Source organism: Leiobunum rupestre, chromosome 2, assembly GCF_980474605.1.
Source record: "Leiobunum rupestre chromosome 2, qqLeiRupe1.1.hap1, whole genome shotgun sequence".
Lineage (NCBI taxonomy): Eukaryota > Metazoa > Arthropoda > Arachnida > Opiliones > Sclerosomatidae > Leiobunum > Leiobunum rupestre.
Genome location: NC_143385.1, coordinates 16,333,603 through 16,352,481, shown reverse-complemented (window position 1 = coordinate 16,352,481; position 18,879 = coordinate 16,333,603). Strand labels below are relative to the sequence as shown.

The 18,879-nt window shown below is 39.0% G+C and overlaps 1 protein-coding gene across 1 annotated transcript; it reads right to left on the bottom strand.

Annotated features, from left to right (window-relative positions):
* Positions 1-8,930: 8,930 nt before the first annotated feature.
* Positions 8,931-13,149, bottom strand: LOC149956226 (uncharacterized). The gene is made up of 3 exons (XM_090165431.1): positions 13,071-13,149; positions 11,376-11,479; positions 8,931-10,808 (listed from the first exon to the last, which is right to left on the bottom strand). The coding sequence occupies exon 3, from the start codon at positions 10,766-10,768 to the stop codon at positions 9,389-9,391; it is 1,380 nt and encodes a 459-aa protein (XP_090021557.1). The 5' UTR covers positions 10,769-10,808; positions 11,376-11,479; positions 13,071-13,149; the 3' UTR covers positions 8,931-9,388.
* Positions 13,150-18,879: the final 5,730 nt, after the last annotated feature.

Genomic DNA, 18,879 nt, shown 5'->3' with positions numbered 1-18,879 from the left:
TTATACCTAGGGAGAATGTCTATGTCGAGACGGTTTTTAGCCTTTCTCTCAATACACCCGTTGGTTCCCCCAGTACGCTCCTCCACTTAAAATAAAACTAAAAGTCCCGGTATTACATTGGCTGCTTAAAATTTCCGTCACCTAACGCGATGGTAATCAAACGCCGGTGACGTTTTGTCTTTCCCCCCGCGCGAGACGGGGGAAAGGCGTTCAACGTGCCCGGCGATTGTCGCAACATAATCATTCTTCCTAAATATAAATAAATACATTCTTGGTGTTTCCTATATTTTCCTTTAATTCGCTGAAAATTTCCTATTTTTCTATAACGTTTTCGAGGCATTTTCCTGGACACCCTGCATTTATACAAAATAAAAAATTCAACTAAAACTAAAACTTTGTTCTGGTCATGTGAGACTTGTAATAATACCCATATTAATTTTTAGTTGATTTGTAATTAGTATGCACGCTTAAACAAAAGCAAACAATAGATTAAAAGTAAAATAAAGCTGTGCTTAAAAAAACCTGATTTTTAACCCAAAAAAAGGGGATTTTTTCCAACCCTGCAATGATGTTCCCCAAATTGGCAAAGCCGGATAAGACCGGTAATGACCCATTTCTTTACAGCTGCAATGACAAGAAAAAATCGATGCCCACAAGGGCGAACTTAACACCAAAGTTATTGATGCTGAACTTGTGGATGATCGCGCACCACGCCATCCTTATTGTTGTGACGCGTTCCAATGCTACAAGATTTGGGAGTTTTGTAAGTCCTCAAAAGAAACGCGCAACTGGGTAACTATTAAAATTTCCTCAGTGTGCATACAAAAACTAGAAATAAAAAGTATTTTCAGTTGCACTTACGAAAATCATGCCGAAATGAAAGTGTACAGTTGCCTAGTCTGTACATACAATTCCTTTAATACAGTTGATTTATGATGAACCTTTAATTTATCTATTGTTCTATATCCAGACTTTCAAAATTACACTGGACAGCGGAAAAATTCGAGGAAAAATTATGGTTGGGGACTGGTAGTACCGTACGATGAATTTGCTAAAACATATTTTGGTTGGTGGGCGAATTTGAAAGACCTTTTGGCAGATCGGTAATGTTCCGCCAGTCCGGAAATATAACTTCAGCCCGCGCCACATAAAGCATTTTGCAAAATCGTTCTAGCCGTGTCTAATATAACCTGTACTAATTCTAAATGCTTCACGGCAATATTACCAAAAGATAAAAATAACGATGATATAGCATATTTTTCGTTGCCCAACGCCGATTATTTTTTTAATAGCTGTAAGGTTTTTAAGGAATTCGTCATAGATTTTATGGACGGAAATATTCCTAACCCTTGCTCATAGATTTTAATTCACCAAGGCGGGGGGAAGATGGCGACAAAATGCGAGTCGTGGCCTTATCGTGGAGTGAATTAAATCTGAGAGAGGGGGGTTACATACAGGGAAAAGAAAAAAATAAAAAAGAGGGGGAGATTCGAATTCAGAATGGAAACCCTTTGTCGTTAATCAATCACAAAATCTTTATTTAACACTCAAATTTATAAATAACACTAAAATACAAAAACAAATGAACAAAATTGCGGGGGGAACTGAGGGGATAATCTTACTTCGCTTCTAGTGATGGTTAGGCCATCTCTACTATGGTTCTTTTAGCTTTTTCCAATATAAGAGGGGAATTTAAACACTAAAAATACACTCTTTGACCTTAAATTTGTTATTGAAATTATCTCTTACTATTTTCTATGGGATCAGTTCCGGTATCCCTACTCTCAGGCATCTTGGTTTCAAAGGATGGAGGGGGCAGAAACAAATATACACTTACACTAAATAATAATAAACACTACAATTAAATACTACAATTAAAGATTCTACAATTAAACAATGACAATAATTAACTCAAAATAATAACAACGACGAGGGCACAACGCGAACGGAAAAAGTAATCCGAACTGTATAAATACAAGAAGCAGAATGAACTCTCAACCTCGAGGGGACCTGTCTTAAATCCTTTTCTCGGACAATAGCGAGGGATTAAGCTTTCTTTTCTAAACTTTTTCTCTACTTTTCACTGGCTACTTCGTATTTCGACCCTGGGTACTCTACAAGGGGGGGGGGGGGGTTATGATGGAAATTCTACTCATCACTTGGTTTCGGTGTCCTCCGCTACGTTGTCGTCTCTCCGTTTACGGGTTTTCTCTTTCCTCGGTTTACGTAAGATGCCCGACACACGCACTTCACAGAACGGGACGTCTTTGGGGGCTGCTTGTTTACGCGTTTCTTTATTCACACTTTTCTTTAATTCTCTTTATTTACTCGTCTACGGTTTGGCGGCCGGATTGCGGGTTTCTTCCTATATTCTTTTACTTCACAAGCTGACGGGGGCGTAGGTACTTCGGGTTTCAGTCTGAAATGTCCGGCTAGGCTAGGGAATCGGTCTCGGTCATCTGGCTGTCTTCTCTCGGAATGGCTAGATATTGGGTGATCAACAGGTGATTCGAGGGTGTTGAGGGCATTACGCTTCTCAGACTCATTACTGCTCGGCTTATGTTCTTCCGGCCGGAATGTCCTGGCTGTGGGTCATCTAGGCAATCATGGAGCGTTGTTCCGATCATGTGGTTTGCATTGAGGGTTAATTAATATTTAAGCGCGACTTCATCGCACATTATTTTATATTTATTTCGACATGGTTCTTCTCTTGCCCGAGAAGCAGAGTTCTGTCCAGTTCTGTCCAGGTCTGCCAAAGCAGAGTCCTGTCCGTTCTTGCAAAAGCAGACTTCTTCACTTCTCTCAAGCTCTCTCAACTTCTCTCCTTTTGGGGCTCTGTCTCTTGGTTTTGTTCGGATTATTGGGGGGCGGGGTTGAAACAAAAAGCAACTGGTGACCTCCCATTTTACCTAGGTCATTGGTGTATTTAAGACTCGTGTCTAGTCATGCGGTGGTGACGTTGTCCGATTTACGAAAGTTCGCTTGGGATTGCGGGGGGGGGGGGGGGGGAAATTCCAGAGAGTCTCGAGGTTCCCGATTTTCTGTCTCCAAGCGGAAACGTCCGGGCGCCCTCTTGACCCTATGGCGGCAACCTTGGAAAACGTCCGCTTTTCTTGGGATCTTGCTACCTGATAGTTAATATGAAGCTTGTGGACTTGCAATGACTTCATGGGATCGCTGTAAGCTGAGGGAGCTTTACTGGTTTAGTTCGGAAAGTTTTAGGGAAATCTGGGCTGGGAAAGTTTGCTGAATGTATTGCACCATGGTCTTGTGACCGAGATAAAAACACTTTAATTAGCGAGGGATTAATTTTAGCGTTGCCGAAGGCAGGGATTTAGTTTATAATTTATATTGAGAGAATAGTTTAATTAATTATCTTAATTTTATATTTTATCGTGGGGTTTGATCGAGTTCTATAAGGCTTATAAACAATAATTAATTTTTATGTATGGTTCAAAAGTTATTTAAGTTTTTCGTTTATCATTAAATTAAATTTATATTTAACACGGGGATTAGTTTCATTAAATAGAGCTCGGAATTCTAAGATATTTGACGTATGGGGCTTTACGAATACTTAACAAAAACTGTAAATTTAGAGGGTCAAGAGTGCGGGGAAAACGTAATAACAAAAGTAAATAAAACACAGAAAAAGTAAAAAAAAAATAAGTATACGGGGGAAAATGAACCTGAAGGGTTACATATCCCTCCCCTTCGTTAGTGTCCGTCTCGGACAATGCAAAAGTTCAATTATACAGTAAGTAAGGTGTCGCTAGTATCTTAAAAACCTTTTAGGGGGACGACATTAAAAATATGTATATATACACGACACCAATTGTCAGATGAAAGAAGCACGACACTTGAATTGTTAGATGAAAAAAAAAACACTTGAGATTTAAAAAAAAAACACTCGATTGTTGGATGACCGCAAAAAAAACCAAACACTATAACTCAATAATATATATAAAGAAAATACTGCACAGAGAAAAAAAAATAATCTGATGGTCGTTACCATAGTTTGTGGGTACCCGGTGTAAAATGTTAAATCAAATTAACATTATTTGGGGGTAATTCCACTACTTGCTTAGGGATGGTAGTAGTGGAGTCAAAATATCCATGTAATTGCGGGGGCGAAGGCGGACGATTGGGGCATTCGCGGGCAAAATGTCCCGTCTGAGAACAATGGAAACAACGGTTTTCGTAAGGAGGTTGCGGGGGCGGGGGTGCTATGGGGGTAGGAATGATTTCCTGTCTATAATTATTGGGCTGATAGGATCTTTGGGTCCGGCAAACGCTCGCGGTATGGCCAGACCTTTTACAAAGGTGGCAATAGCTAGACCAGGGGTGAGCGGGAGCTTGTACCGGAGGACTATTGTTCTTCTGGAAAACACCTATTACCGGCTTTAATTGAGTGACAACATGCAACAATTCGTCGACCGAGGAAAATTTCTTAAGATGGAGCAGGGCGGCAAACTCTGGTAACATGCCGGCTTTCATTTGGCGTAAGACGGTGGTTTCGCTAGGTCTACATAGCAGGCGGGCATAAAACACTTTTAATCGGCGAATATAGGCCTCGGGCTCCTCATTAAGTTCCTGTTTACATGTTTGAATTTGATCCCATATCCGGTCCTCATAATCAACCCCAAGATATGCTAATTTAAATTGGTTAACGAAGCTATCCCAATCTTGAATTGTTCCTGAATTATCGCGAAACCAATCACTAGCTTGGTCTTCGAGGGTCAATGGTATAAGGGGCAACATCTCGTTTAAATCAATTTCGGAGGCGCGGGCATATTCCTTTAACTGGAAAATGAAATTGAGGGGGTTCGCTTTGTCATCGCCTCTAAATCGAGCTTTTATGGGGGGAATCTTAGGTCCACGGCGAAAAGACATATTCTGTGACCGGAAATGACCAGGGTTATGAGGGGTCTCTTGACTTGTCCCCGGATTCTGGGGAGGTACATTAACAGGACTTTCATAGAGGCGTGAAAGAGAGGGATCATTCTCGTTCATGGTTAAATTATTTTCGTCGAGATTAAGGAATCTGTCCGCTGGGGTCGAAGTTTGGGGGATAATTAACGGTTTAGTTATGGCTCCAGAACTACTTTGATCGATGGTCTCTATCTTATCCGCTAGGGTTTTGAAGGAGTCAGCTTGTCTTCTAGCCGCGTCTACTTGGGCTCTAGAAGCCTCCACTTGTTCCCTAATTAATGCGTTGTTAGCCAATAAGAGGCGCGAAAAGGAATCTGAGGGTTCAATCGTTTTTGGAATAGTTTGTTCAGGGTTTTCCTTACTCTTGGCTTCTCTTACCCGTTGGTCTATTCTATCTTCTAACGAATCTAGCATGGTATGGGTTAAATTATGGATTGCAGCAACTTGCTCACCAACTAGGTTACTTTGGACTTGGACCGCTTGGAGGAGCAAGGTAGTCGCGGGATTATCTGGTGGAGGGGAAGGTGGGGACCTATCAAGTAGGACACGGGTCATCTCTTGCATCATCTGACCTTGCGCCTGAATTGTCTGCATGAACAAATTGTTCTCCGGGTTAATCGGGGGAGGAAGAGGAGATCTATACTTCAATTTTCTACCCAGGGTTCTTATCCCTCTTCCTACATATATAAATGGTATAATTATCCTAGCCTTATGTTGGTATACGAAGGCCAGGAAAAAAAACAAAAGCGCTCCTAGCATTAAAAGGTCTCTCGCGGGATATCCGAGAAATATATCAATGAATTTTAGCGACTCCATTGCGTTCGTTAGGAGGTTTTTATTGAGGGGGATTTTATACGCTTCTGGCAACACACTACGAATACTAATACTTATAAAATACACTAGTGGGGGAAAACAGTGAAAATAAGAGATATCGTGATCAACCGACAGACAAATGTCCCTTTATTCTGAATCCTGCCGCCTGCGCCATTATGTAAGGTTTTTTAAGGAATTCGTCATAGATTTTATGGACGGAAATATTCCTAACCCTTGCTCATAGATTTTAATTCACCAAGGCGGGGGGAAGATGGCGACAAAATGCGAGTCGTGGCCTTATCGTGGAGTGAATTAAATCTGAGAGAGGGGGGTTACATACAGGGAAAAGAAAAAAATAAAAAAGAGGGGGAGATTCGAATTCAGAATGGAAACCCTTTGTCGTTAATCAATCACAAAATCTTTATTTAACACTCAAATTTATAAATAACACTAAAATACAAAAACAAATGAACAAAATTGCGGGGGGAACTGAGGGGATAATCTTACTTCGCTTCTAGTGATGGTTAGGCCATCTCTACTATGGTTCTTTTAGCTTTTTCCAATATAAGAGGGGAATTTAAACACTAAAAATACACTCTTTGACCTTAAATTTGTTATTGAAATTATCTCTTACTATTTTCTATGGGATCAGTTCCGGTATCCCTACTCTCAGGCATCTTGGTTTCAAAGGATGGAGGGGGCAGAAACAAATATACACTTACACTAAATAATAATAAACACTACAATTAAATACTACAATTAAAGATTCTACAATTAAACAATGACAATAATTAACTCAAAATAATAACAACGACGAGGGCACAACGCGAACGGAAAAAGTAATCCGAACTGTATAAATACAAGAAGCAGAATGAACTCTCAACCTCGAGGGGACCTGTCTTAAATCCTTTTCTCGGACAATAGCGAGGGATTAAGCTTTCTTTTCTAAACTTTTTCTCTACTTTTCACTGGCTACTTCGTATTTCGACCCTGGGTACTCTACAAGGGGGGGGGGGGGGTTATGATGGAAATTCTACTCATCACTTGGTTTCGGTGTCCTCCGCTACGTTGTCGTCTCTCCGTTTACGGGTTTTCTCTTTCCTCGGTTTACGTAAGATGCCCGACACACGCACTTCACAGAACGGGACGTCTTTGGGGGCTGCTTGTTTACGCGTTTCTTTATTCACACTTTTCTTTAATTCTCTTTATTTACTCGTCTACGGTTTGGCGGCCGGATTGCGGGTTTCTTCCTATATTCTTTTACTTCACAAGCTGACGGGGGCGTAGGTACTTCGGGTTTCAGTCTGAAATGTCCGGCTAGGCTAGGGAATCGGTCTCGGTCATCTGGCTGTCTTCTCTCGGAATGGCTAGATATTGGGTGATCAACAGGTGATTCGAGGGTGTTGAGGGCATTACGCTTCTCAGACTCATTACTGCTCGGCTTATGTTCTTCCGGCCGGAATGTCCTGGCTGTGGGTCATCTAGGCAATCATGGAGCGTTGTTCCGATCATGTGGTTTGCATTGAGGGTTAATTAATATTTAAGCGCGACTTCATCGCACATTATTTTATATTTATTTCGACATGGTTCTTCTCTTGCCCGAGAAGCAGAGTTCTGTCCAGTTCTGTCCAGGTCTGCCAAAGCAGAGTCCTGTCCGTTCTTGCAAAAGCAGACTTCTTCACTTCTCTCAAGCTCTCTCAACTTCTCTCCTTTTGGGGCTCTGTCTCTTGGTTTTGTTCGGATTATTGGGGGGCGGGGTTGAAACAAAAAGCAACTGGTGACCTCCCATTTTACCTAGGTCATTGGTGTATTTAAGACTCGTGTCTAGTCATGCGGTGGTGACGTTGTCCGATTTACGAAAGTTCGCTTGGGATTGCGGGGGGGGGGGGGGGGAAATGCCAGAGAGTCTCGAGGTTCCCGATTTTCTGTCTCCAAGCGGAAACGTCCGGGCGCCCTCTTGACCCTATGGCGGCAACCTTGGAAAACGTCCGCTTTTCTTGGGATCTTGCTACCTGATAGTTAATATGAAGCTTGTGGACTTGCAATGACTTCATGGGATCGCTGTAAGCTGAGGGAGCTTTACTGGTTTAGTTCGGAAAGTTTTAGGGAAATCTGGGCTGGGAAAGTTTGCTGAATGTATTGCACCATGGTCTTGTGACCGAGATAAAAACACTTTAATTAGCGAGGGATTAATTTTAGCGTTGCCGAAGGCAGGGATTTAGTTTATAATTTATATTGAGAGAATAGTTTAATTAATTATCTTAATTTTATATTTTATCGTGGGGTTTGATCGAGTTCTATAAGGCTTATAAACAATAATTAATTTTTATGTATGGTTCAAAAGTTATTTAAGTTTTTCGTTTATCATTAAATTAAATTTATATTTAACACGGGGATTAGTTTCATTAAATAGAGCTCGGAATTCTAAGATATTTGACGTATGGGGCTTTACGAATACTTAACAAAAACTGTAAATTTAGAGGGTCAAGAGTGCGGGGAAAACGTAATAACAAAAGTAAATAAAACACAGAAAAAGTAAAAAAAAAATAAGTATACGGGGGAAAATGAACCTGAAGGGTTACATAGCATATAAGGGGCTGTTCACAAATTACGTAACGCAGAAAAACCACTTTTTGGACTCCCCCCTCCCCCTCGTAACAAAGAGTAACAAATGGAAAGACCCCTCTTCTTAAATTACGTAACAAATATCGAACCCCCCCCCCCTTAAATTATTATAGTACGTAACAACTAATATGCTGGTAATAAAGTACAATAAGATCAGGTACTAAATTTTATTGTTTGTAATTATCATTTGAAATTACAACTGTATTTTTACGCAACACTTTATACCCATGGGTATGAAATTCTTTTAAACGTGAGTAAACCAATGAAAATACAAATGTTTTTAATAATTGTGACTGTTTCTGAAAATTTAGAAAATTTTATTCTACGATATTAAAAATAAGATGTGTTACGTAACATTTCAGTTAACCCTCCCTCCCCCCACGTAACATTTCGTAACGCTTGCCAAAACCCCCTCCCCCCTACCACGTTACGTAATTTGTGAACAGCCCCTAAGCAACTAGAACGAGTAAGAACAAAGTTTGAATATCATCAACTATATGCAAGTGTTCTTATCTTTAATACCACCAGTTTAATACATGACTGAAATTCTAATTGAATTATTAAGCAGCCCACTTGAACGCAACGTCTAAACGAAGACGGATTCTTCAAAGTTCGAAATAATACACTTCTGATTTAATCGCTGTGTTTTGCTTTAGAATTAGTGGGGTACTATGCAAAAAAACTACTTATTTCATAAAGTTTTCTATTTGACTGCTCTCGTGGGCTCGAGATCACTCCGAGCACCTTTCATCTTCCATTTGCTTTCTCAGATCTGCGGCGAACAATAAATGCACGTTCCATTTATTGCTCGCAAGTGCTCCGAGATCGCTCGAAACCGATCTGCCGATTTTGGCATATCAACGTATCGAAATCGCTCTCGGAGCAAGTTTTTGCGTGTTGTAACGCAATCGGTCCGATCGAACTTTCGAAACACATTCCATATCTCGGTCGATCGGAGTGCGATCAATTACGTCAGCGACTGGTTTAGAGCGAACCTTGAGGAGTCAAATGGAAAAAGCGATTATTTTTCCATAGTCATTCGGGACATATGCTGAAAGCCATTATCGTAATTAACCGAATCATCAAAATTGTTTATGGATTCGTCCACTTGATTTCCAGGACGCTTTTTGTGAATGCTCAAGTGGTGGGTCAAATGCGCTTGCTTGGCTGTGCTGTAGGTGCAATAGGTGCACTGGAAGGGTCTTCCTGCAGACTTAGCTTCGTCCTCGGAATGTTTCTGCAAATGCCTTTTCAAGTTGCTCTTTTGCGAGAAACCGAAATCACAATGCGGACAGCGATACGGTTTTTCCCCAGTGTGAATTCTGACGTGGCTATTAAGTGTGGACCTCTCGGCGAAGGCGGTGGCGCAATGTGGGCAGCGGAAAGGTTTTGCACCTGTGTGAATCTTCATATGGGTATTTAATCCGGTCTTTGTCGAAAAAGTGCTATTGCAATGCGAACACAAATAAGGCTTTTCTCCCGTGTGCTTTCGCAAATGTATATCTAAATTGTATTTCCAAGCGGTGTTGTAGGTGCAGTGAGTACAATGGTACAATTTAACAACACAATCGGTTTCATCGTTGCCACGATGAGTCTTCTGATGGCGAGTGAATTGGGACCTAGCCGCGAAAGAGAGACCGCATCGCGAACACAAATACGGTTTTTCGTTAGAGTGTAGTCTGACGTGCAAATTTAAATTGCTTTTCTGGTTGAAAGCGAGGCCACAGTGCGAACATAAAAACGGTTTTTCTCCAGAATGCAACCTTTCGTGACCTATTAAATGGACCTTCTGTGTGAAAGAGAGACCGCATTGAGAACACACAAATGGCTTTTCACCAGTGTGCACTCGCAGATGGCGACGTAAACCTCCCCTCTGGGCGAAGGAAGACTTACAATACGTGCACGAATACGGTTTCTCACCCGTGTGAACCCTCATGTGTTCTATTAAATGGCTTTTTATCTTGAAAGACAAATTGCATTCCGAACAAGGAAACGGTTTCTCGCCAGTGTGAACTCTAAGATGGACGACTAACGAAGCTCTCACGGCGAAAGACGAATCACACTGAGAACACGAATATGGTTTCTCGCCAGTGTGCTTTCTTACGTGTAGCTTTAAGCGATATTTAACTTTAGTAACGTACGGGCAGTAGGTACAACGATACTCTTTAATTACAGACTCGTCATCCTCAGTGACACTTAAGTCAATGGGTTCTTTTTCTTCGGAGCTTTCGTCATCATTTTCGTAATTATCTTTATTTATCCGTGCTTTGAACGTCTCATTGTCTAGTTTCTGAACGCTAACAAAGCAAGGTAGATGGATTTTATCATTTGTGTCGAATGATTTCAAGTAATTTGTCATTTTAGTTTGATTCAAGTTGGCCATATCTTCGAAACAGAGCATCTTTCCGTAGTTGCATATTATAGCCACAATATTTATATATCTGAAATGACATCAGCAATAAATCATTGTAATTATTAGAAACCTATACCATTAAAAAAAGGCTTATCAGCTTCGATTTAACTCATGCCCCTGACGTCATGTCTTACGTTCAAATTTTTCAAGCGTTTCAACATCCTAAAAGCAAACATCCCCACGCTGGCCAGGATGAGAGCGGACGCCATAAAGGGAGCGAGCTCTTAATAAAATTTTTATTTTGGGCGTGAAGAAAATAAAAGTTTTATACTTATGGAGGAATCTTAACGATCCCCGAGACCTTACCGTTTAACTCGATAAGAATTCCTAGTTGAGGATTCATGTTATTATACAAATTTTATCATGCCTACTCTAAATAATGAACATCTAATTTCATTTATATTCGTGTGATCGCCTGTACCACTTTTGACAGTTTAGCTTACTGGCGAAAATAACTAACACGTAAAAACTAATATTAAGCCTTTGGTTTTTTTTTCAATTTTGATTGATCAAAAACTCGATATAACGAGAATCTAGATAAAATAATAACGCAAAAGAACATACATAAGCGCTATAAATTATCCAAATACTGTACCTTCAACTCCAAAATGTAACTTTGAATTTTATTTGACGAACGTATCTTCCAGGAACGGCGTTTGCCAGCTCGAATAACACAAGGCCTTGTACGTTCTATGTTTTCTTCGAGATACAATAGAACACGCGACACAGATTATATAAAACCAAGAACTAACTCGTAAGTTCCACGTTCTTTGCAGCCACATTAATTAATATTATCTAACTTCCCTAAATTTTTTATAATTAAGTAGTTTCTTAAAAACATTTATACTAATATCCCAAATCAATGCGCATTTCATGATAATTGTAGGGTTTGCCGAACTTTTAAACTGGGAAATTATTAGATTTTAATATCTGGAGCCAAACACAAAGCCGGCTTTCAGTGCCGTAAGTAGGCATTGGCAGGGTTGGCCCCCGCCAAGTGCGCGTGAGGGTAAGGGGCGCCGTTTGGTGTTCAAAAAGCTTCCCTACACGACTGAGAGGGGCGCCAACTCTTCAATTTTCCAATGGCGCCAGAAGATCTAGTTACGGCACTGCCGGCTTTTACTTAAAACGTTGCGTCGCCCACAAATGCGTTTGTGGGGTCAACACGTTGTGTAAGTTTTTCCTCAATTCACACGGAGCAAATGGGTTTGCGACTCGTGTTGGACAAGTTCAATGTTATACAAAAATGTGGGCTTGTGTGAATAGCATTAAGAGATTTTTCGTAGCTCTTCTGGCGGTCACGGTTCCACTTGAAGGTCGATTCGTTCGAACACTCACCTCGAGATAGTAATAAATAATAATAATAATCTGCTAGGTTAATACCCAAGGCACCACCTTAGGCTCAAGTCATCTTTCGACTTTTAATGCCTTAAACAGCTGGCCGGGTTACAATGCGTAGGAGGGTGACGGCAAACTCTTCATGCCACGCGAGCCAACAGCTCCATAAACTTACTATTACCGTTAATCTTTACAAGTTATTATAGAAAGGGGAAACCGAAGATCTCAGAGAAACACCCCTTCAGCCAGTGGGGAGAGAACTTGCAAACTCAACGCGGAAGGAGTTAAAGAAACCCATAGTTACAACAGAGGTAGAAAAGATTTAGGCTAGGTACTTCGGATTGTTTTAGACCAAATTTCAGTTGCGTAGACAAGGGGTTTTCGTGTCAAAATCTCTCCTTAGGCCAACCGTTGACTGTACACCAGGCTTGGAAATAAACTGGTCTATTTGGCCAGTGACTCCCAACTCTTGAATTATTTAAGTGGTCACGTAGACCAGTTGGTTAATAATACGGTAGATAATTTTGAATTAATAAACTGGACACTGGACCAGTGAACCCCTAGCTTTTGAATTAAAAACCTGGTCCGAGCAATTAATAAACTGGTCTTTGACCCAGTGACCACCGCTTATTTCCAAGCCTGCTGTACACCCGTTCTCTACCCCTTACATGATCACATTTTACCAGGGCCGTGCTTAGAGGTCTCGCGGCCCCGGGCGAAATGCATGGGCGAAACTGACATTGTGAGTGTAGCGGCCCTCCGGTATATACATCCCCGTGGGAAAATTTTAGCGGCCCTGGGTGACCGCCCGGCTCGCCACCCCCTAAGCACGGCCCTGCATTTTACATAGTAAATAAATAAATCAACCACGTAATTATTGCGTAAGTAAAAAGACAATGGCACAATGTTTAGCCGAAACCTTATTTATAAACATAAAATAAATTTCGCTTACCGTATAATCAGAAATACATGAACCGAAATTATCAGCGACCCATTCCTCTAACGCTAGACCCAAATTCTCTGTTTTCCCCTTCTTAAACGCTTGGACGTTTTAACCTTTCCGTAGGCCTTAGGCAAAAATCTCTCATTTACCGACCTTTAGGACCTATGTAGGCCCTAATTAGAGACGAGTCGGCCCAAGATTGAATTTTTATGCCCGACCCAGCCCGAGCCCGCTTCGGGCCGGGTCGGGCAGAAATAAATTTTAATTTTTACGGGTCGGGTCCGGGTCGGGCCGGGTTTTTTATACTTTAAAACTAAATGGACCGGGTCGGGTCGGGCCGGGCCAATTTTCAAAAGAGCCGGGCTTTTAAAAAAGGCCCGACCCGACCCTTACCCGCGACTGCGTACTGCGTAGGTCGTGTGAAATATTTCGGCCCTTCGGGTGTTGTACGAAGAGAGAGGGGTGGGAGAGAGATAGACGTCATGAGTCTATTATTACGTTTTGTTTTGTTTTTACTTTCGATTTCGCGGAGTTAAATTGTGTCTCGGCGTACTTTGAAAAAATATAGCTAAAAGAATTCTAGATATTCCCGCGTAACAAACGACTAACGAGTGACGAACGTGTATTTTCCAGCACGGGACTGACACTTGGTCCTCGAAGAACGAACTTAAAAGGTTCAACTCTTTCGCAACTATCTGTTCTTTACAAAAATTGTTTAAATAAATAAATGCCTCTTGTTATATTTTGTATTGCATACACGAGGGGCAGGTCACTTCCATTTTGGGTGCGTCTTAATCATAGTAAAATGATTAAATCAGGGTAATCGTTATTAAATCAGGATAATCAAGATTAAAAAATCTAATCACGATTTAAACGAGATTTAATCATTCTAATCTTTTTAATCAGGATTTAATCATTTAAACGAGATTTAATCATCCTAATCATGATTTAATCTAGATTTAATCATTTTAATTAGATTTAATCATTTTAATTAGATTTAATCATTTTAATTAGATTTAATCATTTTAATTAGATTTAATCATTTTAATTAGATTTAATCATTTTAATTAGATTTAATCATTTTAATTAGATTTAATCATTTTAATTAGATTTAAAGAATCGTTTTAATTAGATTTAATCATTTTAATTAGATTTAATCATTTTAATTAGATTTAATCATTTTAATTAGATTTAATCATTTTAATTAGATTTAATCATTTTAATTAGATTTAATCATTTTAATTAGATTTAATCATTTTAATTAGATTTAATCATTTTAATTAGATTTAATAATTTTAATTAGATTTAATAATTTTAATTAGATTTAATCATTTTAATTAGATTTAATCATTTTAATTAGATTTAATCATTTTAATTAGATTTAATCATTTTAATTAGATTTAATCATTTTAATTAGATTTAATCATTTTAATTAGATTTAATCATTTTAATTAGATTTAATCATTTTAATTAGATTTAATCATTTTAATTAGATTTAATCATTTTAATTAGATTTAATCATTTTAATTAGATTTAATCATTTTAATTAGATTTAATCATTTTAATTAGATTTAATCATTTTAATTAGATTTAATCATTTTAATAGATTTAATCATTTAATCATGATTACATCAGATTTAAACATTCTAATCATGATTACATCAGATTTAAACATTCTAATCATGATTAAACGTGATTTAATCAACTTGATCGTGATTAAATTGAATTTAATCAAAATAATCACGATTAAATCAGATTTAATCTTTTGAGGGGTGCGTCGTTAAACAAGGAAGTGACCTGCCCCTCGCATCTACACTATATAATAAAAATAAAATAAAAGAGCTTCATTCTATGGGTTGCGGCGGTTCTTCGGGTCTTATCGGGTTTCCGGGCCGGGCCGGGCCGGGCAAAATCGATTTTTTAATTTATCGGGTCGGGTCGGGTCGGGCAAAAATTATTTAAATTTTTTACGGGCCGGGTCGGGTGACTCGGGTCGGGCAAAATTTAATTTTAATTATTTCGGGTCGGGTCGGGCCGAAAAAAAAGTGGGCCCGACTCGTCTCTAGCCCTAATGTATCCTAACATTTTCGTAGGCCCTAGGCACTTACTCTAGTCTGCCTTATGGATAAGGCGGCCCTGCTTAAACGCGGTATGTCTCTTTCTCGGGAGTGAGCGTTTGAATACGCCACCTGGTGTTGCCTAGGTAAACTTTTGTGTTAACACTAATTAAAAAGGTGCTTAGCGTTCATCATTTTGTGTAAAAAATTAAAAGCACGATAATTTTCCTTTATAAGTGGTTAAAATTTAATACGAAAAGCAATTTTTTCTACAAAACAAGCCGAAATTAAGAGATAAATGGGTACTTTGCAATATAATTAAACGACTAGAAATGTCAACGGCATTGAGTATACTTCAGAAGCTCTAACAGATATTTCCAAAATAAACGGACGCGTAAGGTTTCCCAAATAACGAATTAATTTATATTATTAACTAACAGACGTTAAGCTTACATACACTAAGCCTCGGTTGACAGACGACGTTTCGCGTTGATTTTTCTAAGGAAAACGATACATTTGACCTCACTAGATGGCGAACTAGTTAACACTCGGATATATTCGAAATAAACGAAGGTAAATTTTCCACCCTCCCCCTGGCGTACAAAGAAGACGTATCCCCCGAAAAAAGCGCTCGCTGATAATTTCGGTTCATGTACTTCTGGTATAATTTCATGGTTGTTTTTAAATTTTTAAACAATCAGCTCTCTAGTCACATTTTAATTAGTCTGGACGAATTTCTGACAAGACTACTGATAAATAGTACTGCGGGTTAAGGTATAAAGAGTAGATGTAAATATTTTCATATTGTCAGTATTATATTAAACAAAAGAAATAAATGCGTATTTTTAACTTAAAATCCATTTCCATTAAATTTTAACTGAAAAGTCTCATCCCATTCATTACCGTTCCGTAATATTCCAAAACCATCAATTTTAAATATGTTTTTCCCATTTTCATCCATTATGAAAAAAAACCAATCGATTAACCAAAATGTTTTTTCTTATATTCGTCGTATTCCAGAAGTTTAAACAGTGATCTGTTTAGAAAAATGGCCAATGGATGAATGCGAGCGGAAGGAGCACCTATGGAACAAGCGCAAGTGCCCGACTTTTACCTTTAAAAATAAATAACAGCGCTCCTAGCGGCCGAAATACGAAATACGAACTAATACATTCTAGAGTCCTACTTTATAATTAGTCCAGGAAATCTAGACATTAACCTGGAATAAATTAGGAGACAGATGAACTTTTGCATAAAGTTAGTATATGATGCCCTTACGAAAATCTCAAAAGTCCCCATGAATCCGAGTGTTCCTTTCCCCGTTTCCGCCCCCTTGGGTCAAATCTGACCTTTTAAGCTTTTCGGGATATATATTTTGTTATAATTAACCCACAATGTTGCGCAAGACCTCATTCGATAGATAATAACATAGTTTACATTTAATTATAGCCAACCACAACGGAATTAATTAAAGCTAAATTTCAAAACTCAAAAAAACAATCAAAAGTACTGTAAAAGTTTCAGGTAAAAATCATAAATATTTAACTATTTATGACTTAAGAAATGGTTTTGGATTTTATAATTTTCGCATTAAAAACCGCGTTAAAATCTTATAACTTAGGTTTTGAAAAAGTCAAATATCTCAATTACGATCGTGTTGGTTAAAAGGTTTTGCCATGGGACAGCCGATATGTTGAGAGCATTTTGAGCGTTGCCAAAATCCCCCTCATGCTCGAAGAGTAAGCTACTTCCTCCTAAAAACAATCCACTCACAGGGTTTATACAACTAATGGCAACCCGATTTCAATGATATTTCCAATTGCCAGATAACCACAATTTAAACTAAGATTTACAGAGTAACTAATTTTATGATTATCATTTCAGCTAAATTGGATCCATTTTATCATATACAAGGTGTAATTAAGTCAATTGGTGCAAAAAAGTAAGTTTGTACTCATTAGGGAAAGTCACTGAAAAATTTACCACTATTTTACAAAAAATGGGAATTACCCTGACTTTTCTGTCGATAATCGAATTCCCTGATATTTCCAGTTTTTTAAGGTTTTCCAGGTCTGTATGAACCTTGCACTCAGGCCGGTTTCTCATGGGCTTCCTAACACTAGGTGGTTTCTTATCGCTTGTTCCGGGATTTCGGAGTAGGGTAAGAAGAGTAACGCGATTACGTCATGTTACTCCGATTCTGAGTTGGGGTAAAAACGTTTTTCCAAAATGGCTGCCTGTGGCGTTTTTAGCAGATAAATTTTGGCTAGCACACTAGAGATGAGCGGGCCGCCCGAAATCCGTCAAAGCCCGCGGGTCGAATAAGGTCGGCCCGTTACTTATGCAGGCGCATATTTAAAAAACCTTGCGTTTTGAAAAAACGGGCGAGCGGACTCCCTATCAGACAAAATAAAAGCGGGCACGGGCAGGTTCACTGATTCATTGAAACAAGCGTATGTTGGCATACGGTGTTACGCCCGCGGGATATTTCAGGCGTGGGCTAGAACACTACAAACCTCCACGGGCAGGTAATTGGGTACTGCGCGAGCACTTATTTCGGGTCGGATTATGAAATAGCAACATATATTGGGCGCGAGCTTGTAACGTACAAATTTAACAGTCGCAAGACGGTATTACAACAACAGTGCAGAAACCTCCATTGTTATGGCGTTAACTGCCCGCGATATACACTCTTAGAAAAAAGGGTTCTTAAAGGGTGTCTTTTAAAACCCAAGGGTTCTTTGTAGAACCGTTAGCGGGTATTTCTTGAGATAAATGGTTCTTTGTAGAACCTCTGGGCTACTCTTGGAACCATCGGGGTTTTCCCGGAATTTTAGGGTTCGTTATAAAACCAATTTTTTTTTATGGAACCTTATGGGGGTTCGCGTTGGATCATATAGGGTTATCACGGAAGCTTGGGGTTTCGACGTTAACACGAATAGGTTCTTCTTGGAACCTAGGGGTTCCACTTGCAGTCCCGGGCTTTTTTATTGAAGCCAAGATTTTAAATAGAACTCCAAAAGGTTCTTTAAAATATGGATTTATTGAAAATTGCAATGGTTTTATTTTCGGTTGTTAGAGTTTATTACGTTTCCCGAATGGTTTATCTTTATACTCTTCACTAATGGTTTGTTTCACCACGAACCAGTAAAAAGGTGGACTACGTTAGATTTTAACCTTTTTATTCATCCTAGTAATTTTGGGAGTCACACTATTGGCTAGTAACAAATTTATTTAAGCCAATGGAAAACCTCTAAATCGAGAAGGATATTTCACCAGCGTTATTAAAACCCATATCAAGCCTAGAAGAGTTAGGCCTAGGCTCAAAAGAATCTGCACAGACTCCAACCTTGTAGATGCGCCAGAAAAGCTCACCTGAATTTCAACTATTTTTTTCAATAAACCTTTAATTTGACAATGCAAATTTATTTTAGAACGTGAGTCTCCGAGAACTTCATTAATTTGCAAATTAATTACATTAACAAAACTTGACACTATATTGTAGTTAATCTTAGCTCCTAAGCCTTGGTTGTTCAAACCGGTTGGTTTACTAAAATAATGGCCGTCGGTTTATCAGACGTAGAGCTAATTATACGACGGCATTATCGGCATTTGAGATTCGATGACGTCAAATATGACATCAAATATTACGAAATATTAACGAAATAAACCGTTAGTGAAGAAATAGAGCTAGTGGCATACTTATGAGTAATTATGTTACATATGCTTAAGTTTTAATGAATGCTCGGCTCGAGATCAAC

Bases quoted from the DNA above. Each gene is read 5' to 3' on its own strand.
- LOC149956226 (XM_090165431.1), bottom strand. From the start codon at position 10,768: ATGCTCTGTTTCGAAGATATGGCCAACTTGAATCAAACTAAAATGACA.